The sequence below is a fragment of the Neopelma chrysocephalum genome, unplaced genomic scaffold, assembly GCF_003984885.1.
Source record: "Neopelma chrysocephalum unplaced genomic scaffold, ASM398488v2 Primary Assembly neopelma1_76, whole genome shotgun sequence".
Classification (NCBI taxonomy): Eukaryota; Metazoa; Chordata; class Aves; order Passeriformes; family Pipridae; genus Neopelma; species Neopelma chrysocephalum.
The window spans coordinates 2,016,557-2,036,548 of NW_020897737.1; the positions used below are offsets into that span (position 1 = coordinate 2,016,557).

Here is a 19,992-nt window from a genome sequence, read left to right on the forward strand (position 1 = left end):
TTAATTGCTCTTCTCAAACTGTTTGCATTATTTATGTGGCATTTTGCATGCTGCTTAATGGAACATTTGAAATTGTCACAATTTTTTTGTGATTCTTTGCATAGGAAGGTCCAAATTATCAGTAGATTTGTGTATTTCTCACTGTTTATTTGAGAGAAAAAGGCAACACAGTTTGCCGTCATTTGTCAGAATTAAAATCAGCCTGGTTTTGTATGTGCCTCAAAATCACCAGCATCTACAGGCATAAAGTTCCTCAAAGCTGTATTTTATCTGTCAGTGTTAAATACCTCCTTTGTGCTAGTAAGGTACGTACAGTGCTCAGATTCAGAATTATATGTGCCATCAGTCCCAAACATGATTTTGAAATTGTAGTGAGTTAATGCAGTGTATCTGCTGTACATATGGAGAAAAGGCTTTTTTAAATTTGTTTTTCCCTCAAATATGTTAGGAATTTGTACTCACCAGAAACCTTTCTGAGAATTAGGAAGTTTACATTTTTTAATTGTATAATGGACAGTGCTGCCTTTAATTTCTTGTCATTAGTTAGGGCAGGCAAGTTGTTTTAGTTCAGAACTAATGTCATGGCACAGATTATTTTAAAAATCGTTTTACATTGATGTATTATTTTTCAAAAAATCTGAGAGTCTAGATAGCGTTGCAAAACATGTATACACCGATTAGTTTTCAGAGGAAAAAGTGTGGGTCAAAGTGTTGATCTTTTTTTCCACTTGAAACAATTGTTTCTAGAGGTTGAATATGCTCTGTGCACATGCTTTAGAACAACTGTAAAAGTTGGTATGGCTAAGGAGTTGTAGAAAGGCAAAATTTTTCACACTTGTGAACAACTGTGATGGGAAGCAGGTCACCAGTGGAGGTGCTTTTTTTGGTTAGTTGGTGGATGGGTCTACAGGAGAGCAGAGGTAAAACTGGCATTTTTCCCCTGCCCCTCTGCAAGCCCTAGCAACTTGTAAGACCCCCCCCCAAAAAATCCCCCAAACAAAACAGCCAACCAAACAGTATCTTGCATCACCTCTTCTTTCCTCCTGTCAGCCTACCCTCAAACCCAATGATGAAATGCAATCTAGATCTATTTTAAGTATTCACACATGGAAAAACCACTCCTGGTTTTTTGACTGAAGACACAGTTTCAACAGCAAAAGAGAACTAAGCCATAGTTGAAAAATTACAAATGAAGAAATGTAGCAATAATGTTTTCTGTTTTATTCAAATGTTTTCCTGTTCCATTTAGACTTGCTTTCAGTAAGCTGTCAGTAATAAGAACACCTGAAATTTAATTTTGTACTGTAAAATAAGACTTGAGACATCCCAAGTTCACAGGACTTTCTGTAGCAGCAGTCTTTGCTGGGCAGCTGAGGAGGTAGAGCAATATCTGTTAGGTAGGACTGGAGTGAAGGGGAGCGTTGGGAATAGGACTCTGCTTGTTATGTGGCTTCTCATGCCTAACAAAGTGGTTGTTGTAAGTCTCCTAAGCCAACAGATTCCTGTGCAAAAGCACTGAGGGAATTAAAAGCTTAAACTCTGAGGAGTTTAAATGGTTTAGTCAAGGAAAATAGGGGAAAGAGTATATATTTGTTAAGTACTAATGCTTTTGCTTGTTCTCAGGCTTCAAACTAACAAAGCAGTTAAGAAACTTGGGAGTGTTCAACCTGTGAACTTTCCTAGTGAATTCACATGGGGTTGTTTTAATGTGACTCTGAGAGAGAGAAATTTAGAAGAAAAGAATTTCTAGCTCAGTCATTCAAAGAGTATGTGCTTACTAAAATGTAAATTATTAAGTCTTCTGTGGTTTTGCCTTTTTTTTTTTTAAAAACTGATGCACTTTGGCCCCTTTTGTGAACATGTGGGGTTTAATTGCATGATAAACTATTTGCTCTGCAGGACTCCTGTTTCATTTAGTGCAGAAATTGTGCAAAGTATAAGACAGAGGGTTAGGAGAAGGAAGAGAGACTGCTGACTTTAAGACATGAATTGGCATGCAATGCAAGCTTGGGTTTTGGTATTTAGCTTTCATTTACTTTAAGCAATAATTTGCCTAGAGACTTTTGCCTAAATATAAAACTTCCCAGTGTCAAATAACAAGAAAGAAAATAAAGCAATTGAAAGGAAAAATGATTGCTAACTAGTTCATTTACTGTCCTGGTGCATAGGCTTAATTTTCAATACTGAAGCAAAGTAACGCTAAAAATGAACAGATATTTTGAAAAGCTGCATGTGACAAACTTTTACAAATAATTTTTATTCTGATATGTAGTAATATGTACAGATGTCTTTTTGTTTTTCTAGATTAACTCCAGAAAGTCTTGTAAAAGTCATAAAAGCCTTGCAGCTAATATTCTTAAATACTTTGCCTGCTGTGTTTTGTCCTAATAATGGAGGTGTATTAAAATAAGCATGTTGTTAATTGTTTCATTAAGACCAAAGAAATGAGAAACTCTGAATAATTTTGCATTTCAAGTACGTTGTGAGCTCCTTTTGCACAGACCACTGTGCCAAGAGCGGGAGATATTTCAGCAACAACCATGAGTGGAACTGGTACACAGTTGCTCTTTCCCAGTGCATCTCCCCTGAGCTCCTTTTTCTCGAATGATGGAACAATGCAAAATAATTGCTTAATATAGTAATTATTAGAGCAGATTGTAAATACTGTGTATGCAGCACAACAGGCTTTGTGAAGACAAACATGAGTTGTCTTCCTAAGGCAAATGCAGATTTATTGCACTGTTTTGGGGTTATTACTCAAACATGGGAGATGCTTGGTTTCTGAATTGTCCCATGTGATTGCAGAAGGATTTTTTTACAGGCTTAGGGGTAAGTCCTAGCTCATGTACTTTGTGTCAATCGCAAATAGATATGAGCATAGCTATTTGTGATCCGGGTTTCATTTGACACAGAAATAACAGAATTTTGTGAATTCTGTGTCAAATGAAACCTGGATCACAAATAGCTATACTCATATCATTATAAAATCACCAAGACTAGATTGAACCTTTCCTTCTTGCTGCAGTTAGTGCCTTTGGAGATCCAAAATCAGCATGCAACATAGGTCAGAGATCACTCTCCATTTTACCCATCTCTTCAGAGTCAAATAAATCAGCGTCTTTTCTCTGCCCAATGTTTTAATTTCTTCCTTATTAATTTGCTATTTTGAGCCATAAATGTTTGTTGAAAGTCGTGCCAAGAATTGAGAAATTAAACAGATTTGCATACCTATTGCAAATCTTAACCATTGGGTTGCTCCCTTCAGCTATGCAAGAGTGTGAGTTCTCTGGTGCGGTGCAGCAGATGCCCTGCGTGGAGAACGATTGATGTCCAGAGCAATTTTTGACAGTCTCTTGCACAAGTGCAAGTTATGCCACCATTATCTTTATTGGATGACAGGAGCAAAAAGTTGGACAGAAATGACTTGGCAGTGATGTATGATGGATCGTGCAGCATCTCTGAGAGCTGAGAAATAGGCTGTGCCATTAGTGACTTTTTTTTTTCAGAGTGAACCAGTCTCAGCTGTTTCACACAAATTGCCACTGACCTGGTGGTTAGAAAATCCTTTCACAGAATTTCATTCCTGACTTACCTCTTTGTCAGTGAATTATGCCCATTTAAATTGAGTGCAATGCTCCTAATAACACGTCAATTAATTTTAAACTGCACAAATCTTCACTCTGCTATCAAGACTTGGAAAACAAGTCTTCATCAAGTTGTTCCTTCTGGGGCTTTGGAAAAGACATAATTTAAAACACTTGGTCTCCTTTTTTAGTGCACAGAATTTAATTTTTGGACGTGCTTAAAAAAAGTAGGTTTGCTGGATAGTTGCTGAATCTTTAAACTCATGTTTAAAGATTGCTAAAATTTAATTCTGGACAATAATCTCTTTGCGTAGTGCTGTGGAAGATTTTGCAAGAGATTGGGGTTCTTAGATGAGGTATTAATTATTTTTGCATATTATTACATTTGGGTCTCATAGTTGTTTTAAGCAATTAAAAATTAGGGAGGAAAGGCTAATGGAAACAAGCATAAAGGTGTTGCTGAACTGAATGTTTAAGCACTCATCTACATTGCACTGACCAGAGTGAAAAAAATCTGGTGATATAAATGTTAGACAAAAATGCATACAAAAAGCTTTATTCCTGTATTTCTTTACTGGAACCAAGGCCCACTGAAAACAGATCCAGAGGGATTAACTTGAGTTTTGTTGTGTAGAAAAGTCTTGCTATGAACTTTGTATGGGAGAGGCCTTCCTGCTTTGTTCCATGTGCCAGGCTTTCTGCAGTGAATTCCAGAAATCTGCAGATGATAACTTTACTGCTGTGTTTTTTTGGCCAACTCTGCTATGTATCAGTCACCAGTGGGTTTGGGTCACTGTATTTTGTGGGGTCTGGGAATGTTTCCTAGGTGCATGCTCTGGGAATTCCTTCAATGTGCTTGCAGTTGGTAGTGCTACTGCTGCTTGTGGTCAAAGGAGCTTGGCAAAATGAGTAAAATCCTGATGATAGCTGAAAGGGGAGTTTTCATTACTGCCTTTGCGAGTGACCGGAGTGACTTTGTCTGAGCCATCTCTGCCTGTGGCTTTTAGTTTCCCAGACTACCTTGTTATTTGGGTAAAATTCTTCGTATTAGAACTCCAACAGCAGAAACTCATGTTTACGCAGAAGCTTCAAAAGATTCAGTTTCCTCACAGGCCTTGTACTGCAGTTATGCAAGCTGTCACTAAAATGTAAAAAGGTAAACGTTGGATGTTCTTCTATAATCTTTCTAAATAACTTTAGGTATCCTCTGTGTTTTATCTCGTCATCTGCAATCACTTTTTTTCCCGCACAATTAAACTATTGCCTGTGTGGCTCAGCATCTGAGCATCTTATCCAGGTGCAGAGGAGAAGTGAGCGAGGTGCCTTATTTGATTATGATCCAAGATGATGAATTTATTTACATCTAATTTGGATGAGATGGGTGATTGGGTGCATCAGGACTGCAGTGATGACTGGAGTGCATCCCATCAAGCACGCACTGAGAATCAAAGGCTGTAGAGAAATGTTTTTGCCTGGATATGTAAAGATAACAGTAATTGTCATGAGGTTTTCTGTCGGTCACTCTTGGTATGCTTTCAGCTGTGAAAACGCCTACAAATGGAACAGATCGTAAAGTTATCCTGGCATAGCATCTGAGAGTGAAACTCCTGAAGTATTTCCTTGTAGTTGCAAAGAAATGTGCAGGCAGCTGTTGTAGAGGCAGCAGGAGCATACTGCAGTACCATCTGTAGGCAGTCCTGGAGACCTTTCAGTGGTGACGTTAAAGCGGCTTTGTTTTCCAGGGTTCACCCCTAGCAATGCTGTTACTGGAACAGTAACTGAGAGGAAAAATTTGACCGTAAAAGGTACGGGTAGCCTTGACTTGAGTTTAACAATGGACGTGTCAGAAGAAATTTCTGATAGCAGGTAATTTTCATATATTTGCAAAGATTATGTGCCTTTCTGCCCATTTTCCTTGTTGTACTTTGACTTCAGCGTTTATCTAGCAGTTGTTTCCATTGTTTTTCCTTAGGTGCTAAAAGGGACTCTGAATTGGAGAAGATATTTTGATTGCCTATTCATAAAACATAATGGGAGATGTTATCTCCTTGCTGCTAAAAGCTTGTCACTTTTTTGGCTGTTTTCAAGTTACTCTTTGCACCTTAGGTGAGTTTGGCAATCTTCTTTATGAGTGATGGAGCAATATTTCACAAACTGTTATTTATACTGAAGCTTTTTGTGATGATATCTTAACATGAGAACAAAACATGCTGAGCTTCCTCATTTACTGAAGAGTAAATCGCAACAAAGAATTGATGTTTGCTTCTTCAAATGGTAAGGTAAACCCTGTCTAACAACACTTCATGCTGTGCCAAAATGAAGTGGAATTTTCTGTAACACATTTGTTTTGTATGAGTAATATCCAAACTGAATTTTGACTTCAACCAAAAAAAAAAAAGACATCAACCCAACTGATGGGTTTTTTTTTCCTTTGGAAAAATCTATGATTTCTCATCCTGTGGTGCACTCTTAAGAGACTGAAATTTGACAAAGGTAGGATAAGGATTCTCTGTATGAATAACAAAATTGCAAAATTCAGTTACGTGGTTTTGTGCAGACTTGGAGCATCTTGCGTTATAATTGGCCTCATGCTCTATTATAAAATGTCAGTGTTTTCAGGTTTTTTTAAAAAAAAAACCTCAAGGTCTGTGTTCTAATTCATATCTGAACTGGAGCAATGGAGAGACCATTTTTCCTTTTATAAAAAGACTCAGATGACAGAAACCTTTCCTACAAAGGTTTGATTTTTTTTTTAAGATTGAGTTTCAAGTTACATTTAATTTCAATTTTGCATATATATATACACACAGCATTTTGAATACATTTTACAAAATAAGCATTTTGAAATACATTGGAGTTCATGATAAATGTCATTCTAAATAATGAACTCAAGCTTATAAATGAGTGCTATATTTTAAGTCAGTGAAAATGTACTCTCAAGATCAAAATATGTTAATGGGTATGCTGCTTATGTAAAGTATTCCTTGAAATAATTAACAACTTGGTTGCTGAAGTGGTCTAAAATGCCAGAAACACAAGGATATACAGTTCCCCTGATAAAAATAGTGTTGTCCTTTAATGTTCCTGTGATCATCCTGTATTTTCATTCCCAAAGGATGCTGGTGCAGCTCCTGTGCAAAACATGGCATTTCCACTTGAGTTAAAAAGGAACTCCCCATTCACTCTCACTACTAGTAAGGTTTAGATACTATTTTCAGTTCAGCCTCCAGAAATGAAAGTTTTAGGAACAGATGGGTATTTCAGCTGGCCCAGTGCCAGCCGTGTCCAAATTCCAGTGTAGATAGTTCTTTCCTGCCTCCATCAAGCTCCTTTTGCTATGTCAGTTGCTAGTGGGTAACAGGGTTCGGGATAATGTCTCTGCTGAGTGGGCAAGAGTTGGAGGGTCTGGGTTCTCTTCTCTCATGTTCTGGAGCTTTAATGTGTTGTGCCCCTAGGTCTTGGAAGGGAAGAGGTGAGCAGTAAAATGAACAGAAATCCTTGGATGACTAGTGCCTTCGAAGAACCATATTTGCAATGTTTAAAATGTATAGTGTTAACTATCTGTAGGATGAACTTTATGAAACTCATGTGCAAGAGAATGAAATGCTCTTGACAGAGACATGCATCAGAAGAAATTTGGATAACCTCTGTGCAAACTTCGTGCAATCTACTTGTTAGGATGGGATGGTGTGATAGCTCTGTACTTGCCATTTTACTTAAGACATTGTGCTTACTCTTGTGCTTCCACAAGCACAATAAGACTTGAAAAGCAGATAAAGCATCCATAACAATTCTATGTACTTTGCAGATTTCTGTGGGTTTTCAGGTTTTAATAGTGGCTTTGGCAAGGCTGTGCATGCAGCATTTAAGAGAGACCTGCTGAATATCTGCTTTGCCATATCCAGATGCTGAGGAACTCATTACCTACAAAGAAAGTGAAGCAGTTCAGTGAATAAGTGGACTCGTACTTTTATGAAAAATCTCTACTGCTTGTTGGTATCCTTATGCCAAGTTCTTAAAGCTGGAGTAACCTGTTTTCAGACTTGCAATTTTTGTGTTTCAAGTTTAACTAAAATTTCACTCACACTCCTACACACATTTATTGACACATGCTGTATTTATCGACCTTTTTAATATGAATTTGATACAGACTGGTGCATATGAAACACAAAACAATTTTAGGGGGATGAATGCTGTTCTTGGAGCATTCGTTTTCTAAATAGTGAGAAGAAAAAGGCAAGGGGGTTTTGAAAATAATTTGCTTCATCTCTTTCACCCCTGCAGGCTTTTCACATACTCCTAAAGGCATGTGTTTAGTGAGGGTGGTGCTAGGTTTTTCTTTCAAAGGAAAGACAGATTGAAGTATTAGCAAATGTATAAAACAACCTCTGACCTAATACTGTAGGCACTGCTATCATGAAAATTATTTACTTAGTGTGGTGACTGGCATATACTTCTCAGGAATGGAGGTTCTTAAACTCCCCAGTAAGACTGACATGAGATGAAAATGTCCACCTTTTCCACGTCACATGCAGGTAAATGATTGAGTCGCCTTTGCATATTAAAGACAAAAGGTTGAGCATGGGAGATGGCATTTCTTTCAGGTATATTTCAGTGGTTGTAAATATTAGCATGCATCAGAAGCCTTTATTCCCTGGCAGACTTTTTCTTACCAACACTCCTTAATAATTGAAAACTTTTGATTATCAATGCTGACTCACGTGTCCTGGTAGCTGCACAATTCAGATCAATATTTTTGTGATGTGCAGTATACTGGCATTACTAATCTTCCTACTTGAAGAGGAGTACTGCATGATTCATGTGCTTGAGTTTCCATAGGCATCTGCAGCTCACTGTTATACAGGAGAGAGGACTGGACAGACCCTTGCACTGACCAAGTGTGACTGCCTTGCTCCTGCCCTGCTCACAAGGCTCTTTACTGATTGAAAACAATTGTGTTTCAGGTTGGGGCTTTTTTAACCTCTGCTCAGGAGTCAACTTTTTCTAGTACATAAAGTACTTCTACTGTTAAGCTTCAGTATAAGACTTAAGAGTTGTTTGAAACTGGTTTTAATGTTTGTTTCGTGCAGTTCAGTTGGAGGCTGCGCACGTGTGTGCGCACAAACGGGCACTGAGTCATAAGCCTTGCAGTTCTTGATGTTGGCATAAAATGTTCTGCTTGGAGCTGATGGAAAAGTGTTATCCTGTTCCTGAAGTGAAGTGCTTTCCTCAGAGGTGTGCAAAGGTGCGATGGCACATGGAGCACTGATGCAGGCAGATGTGAATGGTTCTGAGTTGTGGTGGGAGGAGGGAGTTTAAGGAAACCCTGATGATTTTTGCCTGACTGGTGGGGCTGCTCTCTGTTGCTTTTACCACTCTGTTAAGTGAAGTTGATAAGCTTTGGCAATTTAGTAATAGCTTACTTTGCAGCATGTGTTCTTGAATGTCAAGTGATGATTGTGCGGAGCTTAAACCATGTCTTTTAAAAGACAAGATGACAGAGTAAAATAAATAGTTACACAAATACCACTTATATGAAGGAGAGGTAAGAAATGTAATCCATAGCAGAGTCTCTTCCTATGTACAACTGGGTATGTAACAGCTCCAATATATTCCTTTACCTATTGCCTTCCCAGGCAGTAATCCTCCTGGACCCAGGATGTGTTTTTTCGTACTTTGCTTAAAATAATAAAGAAATAGATATATAGCCCTGGGCTCCAAATAGCTTTACAAATGTCTGAACAATGATCTGTTCAGAGAGAAATACCTGTTTAAGAATGTAGCAAAACTTGTCTGTAACAAGCAGATCAAAGAGTCTGTAAACAGAAATAAAAAAAAAAAAAGGGTAAAGTGGGTCAGATGCATGACACAATTTCGAGATAAGCTGTTGATAAGCCACTGCTGCAAATATTTGTCTCTGAAACAATGTTATAAGCTGGTGGTTGACCCAGAAGGCAGCCTGAGGTCACTCTGTGGTTGAGGTCTGAGTGGTGGCGTCACAGCTGGCTGTCCTCCGCAGAGCGCTGGGTGAGGCGTGCATGGGCCAACGGCAGAAGGTTTTCAAACATGTTCCTTAAAAGTCAGAGGCAGTTGATGAACTGGAAAATATTTCTACCTCATTATAGGTTGAGCAAGGACGAGCGAACAAACTGCACTTTCTGGGGCTAGGGTGAGATGGAAAATGCAGTGAGAAAATTTCCTTTAACATAGGAGCCAGTGACATGCATTTTCTTTTTCCTTTCAAATGAGTTGACTTGTGCTCAGTTTACATGATTCGGTTTATGTATGGTCTCACAACCCACATTGAAATAGGAGCACCTTTGAGCTAGTTTTGCCCACAAATGACAAGCAGTGACCATCCATGTGGCAGGTAGCAACAAGGTGGCAGAGAACGGACAAAAACTATGTGCCAGCTTCATACAGAGGATGCCACAGCAGCGTTAATGGCTAAATGGAAAAGCAAAAATCCCAGTGTACCTTTGCCTCACAGCTAAAAACCTTTCCCTCGAGCCTGCAGGATGACCATCTCAGCCTGTCCATAGGATTATGGTATCATTATTTCTGATTTTACTCCTTTTTCTACTTATGGAAAACAGACTTCAGTTCTAGGCTTATACTCCATTCCCAAAGTTTAGCTCTAGCGATCTGAATTAGACCTGCCCAGCGTGTTTGCGAGGTCAGTGCTCTTGGAGAATGCAGTGGAAACTTGTTTGGAGAGAACTGGGGAGAGCTGGAACAATTTCAGTTCGTGCTGGGAAAAACTGCTTCATGTGGGATGTCTTCAAGGAGCAATTATAAAAATAACACTTACTGTCAGCCAGAGAAGTGAGTGGATAAAAAATACAAAAAACTGGTTTGTATTCCAGTACCTGAAGATGTAAAGCTTTTCTATTACAAGTTTACATGGAGAACAGTAGTTTCAAACAGCCACCCTTCTGTGGTTTATGAATTGGAAATCTGGGGTTTTTTTTACAATGATAGAAAAACTTCTGACCTGTCAGAAGATGGACAGGCATCTAGATCTTACTCTTTCTCTCCTTCTTATGGATACTTGGTAGGGAAGGTGACGTGATTCATGTACAGAACATGTGCGTTAAGGCTACCTGCTGAAATCCCATTGAAATGAGAGTTGCTGTTCCAGGACTGACTGAGAACAAACATAAGATTAGACACTATGGTTTTTCATACTTCTCTGAGAAATGTTTTTTTCACATGTTGTGTGAAATGAACCTTTTCCCTTAATTGGTATATGACCTGTGAAATTGTTTCATATAAGCAGTTACATCTTACAGTAAGTGTAAACTCAGTCCACCCAGCAACAGTGTTCTTGCCTCTCAAACTGTTGAACAGATCAGTTTTCCACAACTGGATTACTGTCATGGATGGCTGTGTATTTTATAGGAAAGACAGGCCAGCAAGATGAAGTGGTGGAGTTGGTTTTAATGTGAGAGAACAACTGGAATGTACTGAACTTTGTTCAGAGCTATGGATGAAGAGCAAGTTGAGACTGTATGGGTCAGAACTGAGGGGCAGGGTAACATGGGTGACACTGTTGTGGGTGGGTCTTTATGGCAGGACACCTGATTGGGAAAAGGAAGTCGAGGCTGCTTGCAGTAGCCTCACGATCACAAGCCTTGGCTCTCATCCATCACCTTCTTCAACCACCCTGACATCTGCTGGGAAGACAGCACAGTTGGGCACATGCAGTCCAGGAGATTCTTGCAGAGCACTGGTTATGACTTTTTGATACAGGTGGTGGAGAAAAGGTGTGCTGCTGGTCCTTGTACTAATAAACAAAGAAGGACTGGTTTGGGATGTGAAGGTTGGGGATAGCCTTGGCTGCAGTGACCGTGTGATGGTGGAGTTCAGGATCCTGTGTGGAAGAAGCAGGGCAATAAGTAGGATCCCAGCCCTGGATTTCAGGAGAACAAACGTTGGCCTCTTCAAGGACCTACTTGGAGGAATCCCATGGGTTGGAGCTCTGGAAGGTAGGCGGTGGGTCCAAGTGGTTAATGTTCAAGCATCACTTCTCCAAAGATGACTAGGAAACTGAAGCATCTGTTAGGAGGAAAGGTTGAGTGAGCTGGGCCTGTTTAGCTTAGAGAAGAGAAGATGGAGAGGGGACTTTATCCATGTATGTAAGTATCTGAAGGGTGGGTGTTAAGAGGATGGACCCAGGCTTCTCAATGGTGCCCAGTAACAGGACAACAGGCACAAAGTGAAACAGAGTTCTATTGGAATATCAGGAAAAACTTCTTTACTGTGAGGATGACAGAGAATTGGAACATCTCCTTCTCTGGAGATATTTGAAACCCACCTGGGCACAATCCTGTGAAACCTGCTCTAGGTGAAGCTGTAGCAAGGAGATGAGACTAGATGATCTCCAAAGGTCACTTCTGACCTCAACCATTCTGTGATTGTGTGATTTTGGATTAATTCTGTTTATCATCCTGAGGTTAGATTTGGCAAGCAACATCTGTAACCTGCCACCATGAAAAATTATTTTCAATACTTTTCTTCAATTATTTCCAAATGCCTCCTTCAATATTTGGCTGCAACTAGAGGATTACAATTTTCTGCTGAAGACTTAAAGGAAAAATTGCAATATATATTGACCATCAGTAATTCTGTATCAAAATCTCTTGAAGTATCAAGGTGTGCAAGTTGTTTTGATTTATGTGTGTCTGTTTAGCAGTGCATGAGCAGAAAATACCAGTTCTTTCCTTGCTAGCTTACTGAAAAGTATGCAATCAAAACTGATAACAGGAAAGGATTTAAATTAAAAATTTCTATATCACATTCATATGCAATGCCTTTAATTCGGATGGATCATGGAGATTCCTAATAGTATATTGCACAAACTAGCCTAATTTAAGAATTGCATATCACTAAATGTAATCTGCCCATCAAAAAGCTATGAGCACTGACCCTGTGAAAGGTAAAACCAGGAAAAAAAAATAGTGCAGTGTTCAGTTTAAGCTGCTGTGGAAATTTGAGCAGGCAGCATGTTCTGAGGAATTACTTTTGGATAAATGCTGATCTGCCACCAGCCTCTGTGGTTGCTGGAGACAAGACCTGGTCCTCTTTGCAGCTCTAAGCAAGGTCCTGCTCCAGATAGTATAAAATGCTGTCTGGAAGGAACCCAAGACCCTCTCTTCTAACTGTACAGGGAACCTGATGAGGGTAAATGCCTATACCTGCAATTAATCTATATAAATACCTACAATTAATTGTGTAATAAATTTGACTACTCTGTCAGCTTCCTTTTTTTGCTCTGGACCCTTAGCAAAGAGCTCAGAATCTGGCTGCACGAATAACACAGACGCTTGTGTCTACAAGATTAATTCCTGTTGTTATCATCAAAAAGCAAAATTATGGAGGGGCAGTTTCAGGCTGGTTGGCTGTAAGTGTGCTTGAGAAACAACACTGTATTTTTGAGGGGTGTTATGCCTTTGGTAAAAATTTTTAGTGTTCTTATTCAGAATAAAATGTTCATGTTTCCATATGAGGAGCAAGCAGAGCATTTACAGCATTCAACAACCTTAATATTTCAAAGTGTAGAAGGTACAAGGAAAATTAACTCTCCATATCTGATACATGGAAAATATATAATAAATAAATATGGAAAATTAACTCTCTTTAGGAAGATAGTAGCATCTCAAATCCCTATCTGAAAATCCCAGTTGCTCAGTATTGCCTTTTTCCAGCAGCCAGCAAGAGGAAGCGCAGATCACGGTAATGCTGTTGCTCCATGTCAGCAAGCGTAGGCACAGCAGGAAGCGTAGCCATGGCAGGAAAAGAGCCTGAGAGGAGAAAAACCCCTATAGGGTACATGCCGGTACACCCACGGATTTTGTGTGCCATTTCTGCACCACAGAAGGTGTCATCCCAGGCACTGTCATGCAGGAGGGGAGCAACCACACCCTCGACAGGAGGACCTGGGTGCCAACTACCTTATTCAGCACTGGCCCTTGTTTAACAAATGCCTCCCATAACAGACCAGAGCTGTGTATCCGGGTTGAATTTCAGCTTGGTTGTGTCCCTTGTCCATCTGCTTTGCCCCAGGTTGTTGAATAAACCAGTGGCTTCCCCTGTACCTGCCACAGCAGCGTTGTCCCCAGAGCTGTTGGAATCTGTTGCGCCTGGGCTGTTGTGCCCGTGGGAGGCAGTGTCAGCTGTAGCTGCTGTGCCTATTCCGTGTCCAGGGTCAAGTCCAGTTATCTGTGCTCCACACCACTGCATCAGGCAGATCCAGGGCTGCTGGTTGGGAAGGAACTGTGCAGCAGTAGGTGGTGTGGGCAGCAGGACTGAGTGAATTGGAAGCTTCCAGGGACGAGGGAAAGAAATCTGCTTTGGAGCTCAGAAAGGGTACTGGTGCTCTGCCCAACCTCCCAAACCAGAGAAGCTGCTATGAAGGTGCTGTTGTGACAGCACACCCATGCTCTAGGAAGGCAGCCAGGTGCTGCTCCCGTAGCACCATGGGCATCCACCTGTGGCATCAGTTCCTGCCATGGGACCCTGGTAAGGTCTGTGAACATCTGCTGTTGGGGGACCCGCTGATGCAGCAGGACCAACCCTATAGTGGACAGTGCTGCTCCCTATGCTGGTGGGGAGCACTCTGCAATGTTGGGGTCTCTGTGGTGCTTTCCATGCTATCCACTGAGGTGATGCAATGTGCTGGGCTCCTTCCCGTGCCCTGGGTGGAGTGCAGCTCTCTTCCAAGAAATTCCACTCCACCTTTTCCTCCCGGCCATGCTCCCATTTTTATTTATGTTTCAGCACCATCCATTTAGGGCATATCCCAAGTACCTTGCATTCCCACCAGAAAATAAAAGAAGCAAGGCCACTGATAGAGGGAAGAGTGGTACAAAAAAAGGCCAGAGTGACTAAAGAAAGAAAATAAGTGGAGGAAAGAGAATGGCAAATGCTGCTGGTTAATTGGATCTGACCTTATACAGGAGACTCAATCTCCCTTTACATCTAACAGTAAGAGAAAAAACTGCTTGATGCATCTTGTGATCAAGTCTGAAACTTGCAGGAAGAGAAGGTAGCCAGAGCTCATTCAGTTAAAGCAGAGGCCACATCCAGGGAAGAAAGAGTTTGCTTGAAGACAGTTTTCTTTGTTTAGTAAGCATTACTATTCCAAAACATTTGGTTTTTTTCAGCAATTGTTTCACCTGACTTTTGCCAATGTGTGTATGTGTGTGTATATATATATACACCTATAAATCAGAAAAAATAGACTATTCATTTGTGCTATTTGCTTATATACAATATGGGGCTACTCTCTGTCATGCTGTTGTAGCTTGGGAGCATTTTTGAGAGAGCAGCACTTGCCCGTGGAGAACCGTGACAGTTCTACTGTCCCCACACGCAGGCTGCACCTTGCCAGCCAGGAGACATTGCTAATGTAGGTGTATATTCAGGAAAACAATTTGAGCCTTCCCTTTGTGTCTGGGGCAAATGGCATTTTGTTGTAACCTCAGTGCCCATCTGAGATTTGTTTGTGAACATCTCTTGAGCCTGTGCTTTAAACCTGCTGATAGCAGTTGTTTGTTTAGTGGTTGTCTGAGTGTTGTGAACATGGAGCTGTTTGCTCATAGTGGTGGCTGAGTGAAGCAAATAGTGAAGTATACATAGAAGTTAAACTTCAGTTAAACTTCAGACCATGTTAAGTTTTAGCACAAAGAAGTGTTTGTTGGAGTGGCGTGCTGGGTATTTTGTTATGTTGTGCTTATGTTCCAGTTACAGTAATGGTCTAAATTGTTGTTGTAAGGGCTAATATTAAGCACAGTTTTCTAAAGATACTATAGCTTCTGCAGTGGAAATGTTTTACTGGAGAGGCTACTTAAGGAGTTATCATTTCACCTGCTGTTAAAATCTTACATAGTATAAAACTCCATAACTTGTTTTAGGATAGCAGCATTACCCAGCAGTGCTCCTGAAAAGCATAACAACTACTATCCTGTCCCTGGTATACCAATGTCCTGAGTCGAAACAAAACTTCAAATACAGCAAGCATTTTGTCTTTTTAAAGAGTTTTTCCCCTTGTTTATGTAGAGGTGTTGACATTCCCTGGAAGTGTGAAATGCATTTAACCAACAGTGTGTCTCTTCTCTTTTAGATTACAGAAGTTTGTGGAGCCAAGCGTGTGGGTTATTTTGGTCCTGCTCAATTTTATATTGCTTTGAAGTTAATTGCAGCAGCACAGTCAGGGTTCCCAGTAAGGATTGAGAGCATTAAGAATGGTAAGTAGCAAATTTTGCTTGCAGCACTGTGCAGTTGTTTCTCACTTTCTTTAATGCTTGTCAGCTCTCCATGGTGGTTAACTTTTTATTACGTGTCTATGAACAATTTTAAGGAACAGAGAAAGAGTAGAAGGTAATGTTACATGCGCTAAGTGACTGGTAGAAAATTGCAGTGAATTTACATGTACGGCAGAGCTGAAACGGCATTCCCCTCTGGAAAAGGCATTACAAAGGAGTTGCAAAAATGACAGCTGATAACAGTGCTGGAGATGCGTTTCTCTCTCACCTTCAGCTTCTGATCTTGGCAACTGTCCAGAGTGAGAGCAGATAACTGCTTCGAGTGGAGGCATGTTGTGGGAGATGCGGGCCGGTCAAGGGGTCCCTCTGTGCAGGGCAGCTTGTAACACTCACCTGTTTTAGCAAATAATCTTGCAGAAATAAATGGGTAGTGGTGACAAAATCATGTTTCTTTGCACGAGTAGGTATGAAAATGTGTATTAAGTGTATTTTAAGACATCTTTTTTCTTCCCAATAAATTGGCAATAATATTAAATGTACCATTTTTGATGGAGAAGACCTTTTTTTGAAAGAGGCTTATCAAATTCAAGTGATGAAGAGACAAAGCAGGATCCTTTTAGCTGCAAAACCTTGATAGCAACTAAATGGAAGGAACTTCATGTTCTTGCCCTGGTGATGCACGCTCTGCCTCAATAGGGCTCAGGTGTCAAAACATGTGGCTATTTGCCTGAGCTTGAACAGGTTGGAACCCTCAGCTCCCATATCTCAGGTGGGCATTCAAACCGTGCCCTGAGGCTGTGCTCTTGGACAAGGGGGTGTACCACCATCCCGCTGAAGGAGGGATGCAACTGGTTCCAGATGAGAGAGATGGTTGGAAAGGCAGGACCTACCCAGAGCCTTGCAATCAGGTCACTGCTCCCAGCACAGTTTCTGCTCTGCTGTCCCTGGTAAGGGCAACAAAATGTAAAACTCACGTTCATTACAAGGCACAGGAAGGGGATTCCCAGGTCTGCCGCATCCCAAGGAGGGAAAGGCAGAATGGCAAGCACATGCAGACCTGTGTGAGCTGAGCTCCTGCAGTGCAGAGTTCCCGACCAAGTGGAGAGGATCAGATGCAGCTGGTGCAGTTCAGTTCAGTGCCTTGCTGGAACAGGAGTTTAAATCAAGGGTGAAGAGGGGCAGACTGGATTTGTCTGTCAGTTTTCCTTACAGGCATCTTGTGCGCTCTCTTATTTCATTACTGTCCTTTTTAAGAATGTTAATTAAAAAAAAAAAAAGGCAAAAAACAAAAACAACCCCCTCCAACTAAATTAGAAACCTAAACTAAGTGCGATTTACTGTGTATGTTTTACAAGTCCAGCATCTGCAAATAATCCACAAATTTGAGTGAAAAGGGGTACTTGCAGTCCTTGTATTGATATCCTGCTTACTTACTATTTCAGTACAATTTCAGTAAAAATGCTTCCAGTGCTAATTACATTTTCTCTAAAAATATATGAGTACCTTTAGAGTGGCGTAACATGTACCAAACTCCAACTGATTTCTTTCTCTTCCTGGTAGTAACTGTAGGTATAAATGATTACAGAGGTGATGAATGGCTTTGCTTGGTTTTGAGCTTTCCATTAATTTTAATTGTATTGATCTTTCAGGGTGACTGTGCACAAAAATAAATGGTGTTTCTTCAAAATAATTAGGAATTGTCTTAAAGAGTGACAAAGTGTCACTCTCCTGCTCTGCACAGCAGATGCAACATGGGACCTTTTGACACGGTCGTCTCACTAGGCCTTGGTGTGATCTCTGAACCCTACCATTTTTAATTTGTTCCTTTCATGATGGCAGTGTTGAGGATTCTGTGATCCTGACTGATTAATTCATCAGTCCCACAGTTTCTGTGGGAAACTATTCTTTTCATTACAGGCAAGGTTTTGAAGGCAGGAAATGAGTTTGCTGCTTGCTTTAATAATGTGCACAAGGCTTACTTCTTTCTCTTTGCATAAAGAGATTATATATTAAGCTGTACATTAAGAATGTAGCTTTGTGTAACATTCACATTTTTATTAAGACATAAAATAATCAAAGGAGTTCCAAACTTAGAAATGTTACAAAATATAAATAGTAGTCTTTTACAGATAAACTTTCATTGGTTTTGCAAGACGATACTGCTTAAAGTGTTTCTAATGTTCTGTAGTCTCAATTGAATTTTTCTCTCTTTCAATAAAGAATTGCCTCTGCCACGATTTATGGCACTGAAAAATGACACTGAAGTACGTTATGGGACTCCAGCAGAATTCCATGGAGTTAAATTTCAGGTTCCACATGCAACTTTGGAAAAAAATTCCTACAAAAGAACAGATGAAGGGGACAAACAGGTAACAGGCTTGTCTTCTTCAGGCCAATATATCATTATGCATCCTCCTTTTGGGTCAAGTCCTGTAAATGGTTGCACTCACATTGTTTTTCACCAGTTTTTGAATGAGAAACGAAATGAACTCCTTATGTGCAAATGATCACCATCGTGTCTGTATTCTGGTTTTGACACATCCCATTTACTTCCCTGAAGAAAATTTTCTGTATGAGCTTGTATAAACCTGCCAACCTTGTAAATATTCTGTGTAAATTCTTTCAGTATTGTTCTCCTACTTAATCCAGCGCTGTTTCTTGCAGAGGACCAGGGAGGAGCAGCAAATAGAAGTCTGTGAAACAGAACAGGAAAGTGAGTGATATTCCATGGCTAGTACAGTCCTTAGTCACTACAGAAATACTCAGTTGGAGAAGAGGTGTTGAATCATGAGCCACTATTTTGGGGTGGGATAAGGCCTCCAGGTTTTCTTTCATTCTAATGTCCCTAAGGAGTAGTCCAGAAGAAATCTGCTTTTCTTTTGTCCTCAGTGAAACATTTTCCCAGCATCTGTTGTTCTGAGTTGGCAGTTTCATAAAGCTGTCCAAGAGAGGTTTGTATTGCCTGTATTTAGCAGAGTTGAGAGCACTTGTTCAGGTACAACCAGCTTCACAGTGCCGCATAATTTTCATAAATATTGATTTGCATAATTTTCCCCAGGCCCAACACTTTCTCTTCTGGTACCATATCAGGTCATGTTGTAAGTGTCTGGTGGGAGCATTTTATCTTCCTGAAACGTGCACACACATTTGCCACACAGCGTGTTGGCGCCAGTAAGTGTTCCCTGAGGTCAACCAGCAGGAGTGAGCTGATGACAAGATACACAGGTGGAATAACAGGATGAGGAAGAAGAAGATGTATGCCTATCTATCTGTGTGTACTGACGCTGAAGCAGAACACTGCCCTCAAACCCCTGGATGCATCTGTATTATCTGTGTTGTGTTTTATTTTCCTCTTTATTCAGTAAACTCTTTCAGGATTACATCCTTTTCTCAAGCAATCTCAGTAAGTCAAAGGAAAGAGAAAGCTTTAGGATAGTTACCCAGTGATACGTACTGATCCACAGAGTGTTTAAAATACTGATTCAGAGATTTATTTTTAATTTTTTGTATATTTTTTATATGAAAAATGATCTGCGCAACGAAGGCACTCACACCAATTGAATACATAAATTCAAAGATACCCGCTCACATTGAGCCTTCTACATGTACTTCTTCAGGCATCTTTGGAATTAAAATATCTTGAGCTGGTAATTGTAAAGCTTTGCTATAGCACTGCCATGCTTCATTCCCAGAAGACTCAGTACCAAAGTCTGTCTTTCCTGTTTTAAGATGCCTTTTCTTGGAAATAAAGGGCCTGAGAATGCCACAGCATTTACCTCTTCTTTGTCCATCATATTGTACGCCTTTGGATTGCTGTGCAGCAGCATTTTGTTGTTTCTTATATCTCAGAATTATATTTTGTGTTGGTGTGTTTTTGAAATAGGAACCCAAGTCTCCTCCAATGTCTCCAATCTGCTCACCTCCTGCTTCTCCATCTACTTACCAGAGAATACCCCTAAGTTATGGATATGGTAAAGCAAGAAGTGGGCTGGAGCAGCAGCATGGAGGTAGGATAAAAACTGCAATGCATGCTGTATTCAATTCTTTTTGCTTTTTTTTCTGTATCAGAAGTAGCTATATTCCAAATGCAACTGACAATCAGCCTAATGATTTTAAAATTTAATTAGACTTGTGTTTTGGAA

General features: G+C 40.2%; 1 protein-coding gene and 1 long non-coding RNA gene across 5 annotated transcripts in view; one reads left to right on the forward strand and one right to left on the reverse strand.

The window, feature by feature from the left end:
• Positions 1-19,992, forward strand: part of REPS2 (RALBP1 associated Eps domain containing 2) — a 124,475-nt gene that overhangs the window by 48,142 nt on the left and 56,341 nt on the right. For all 4 annotated transcript variants that reach the window (XM_027688886.1, XM_027688888.1, XM_027688887.1 and 1 more), the window contains exons 2-4: positions 15,709-15,832; positions 18,071-18,219; positions 19,734-19,857. In XM_027688886.1, the coding sequence (XP_027544687.1) occupies positions 15,709-15,832; positions 18,071-18,219; positions 19,734-19,857 (397 nt within the window). The remainder of the gene's footprint in view (positions 1-15,708; positions 15,833-18,070; positions 18,220-19,733; positions 19,858-19,992) is intronic.
• Positions 11,349-13,720, reverse strand: LOC113970226. The gene is made up of 3 exons (XR_003535082.1): positions 13,682-13,720; positions 11,540-11,642; positions 11,349-11,457 (listed from the first exon to the last, which is right to left on the reverse strand). It is a non-coding gene; the product is annotated as an uncharacterized LOC113970226 (long non-coding RNA).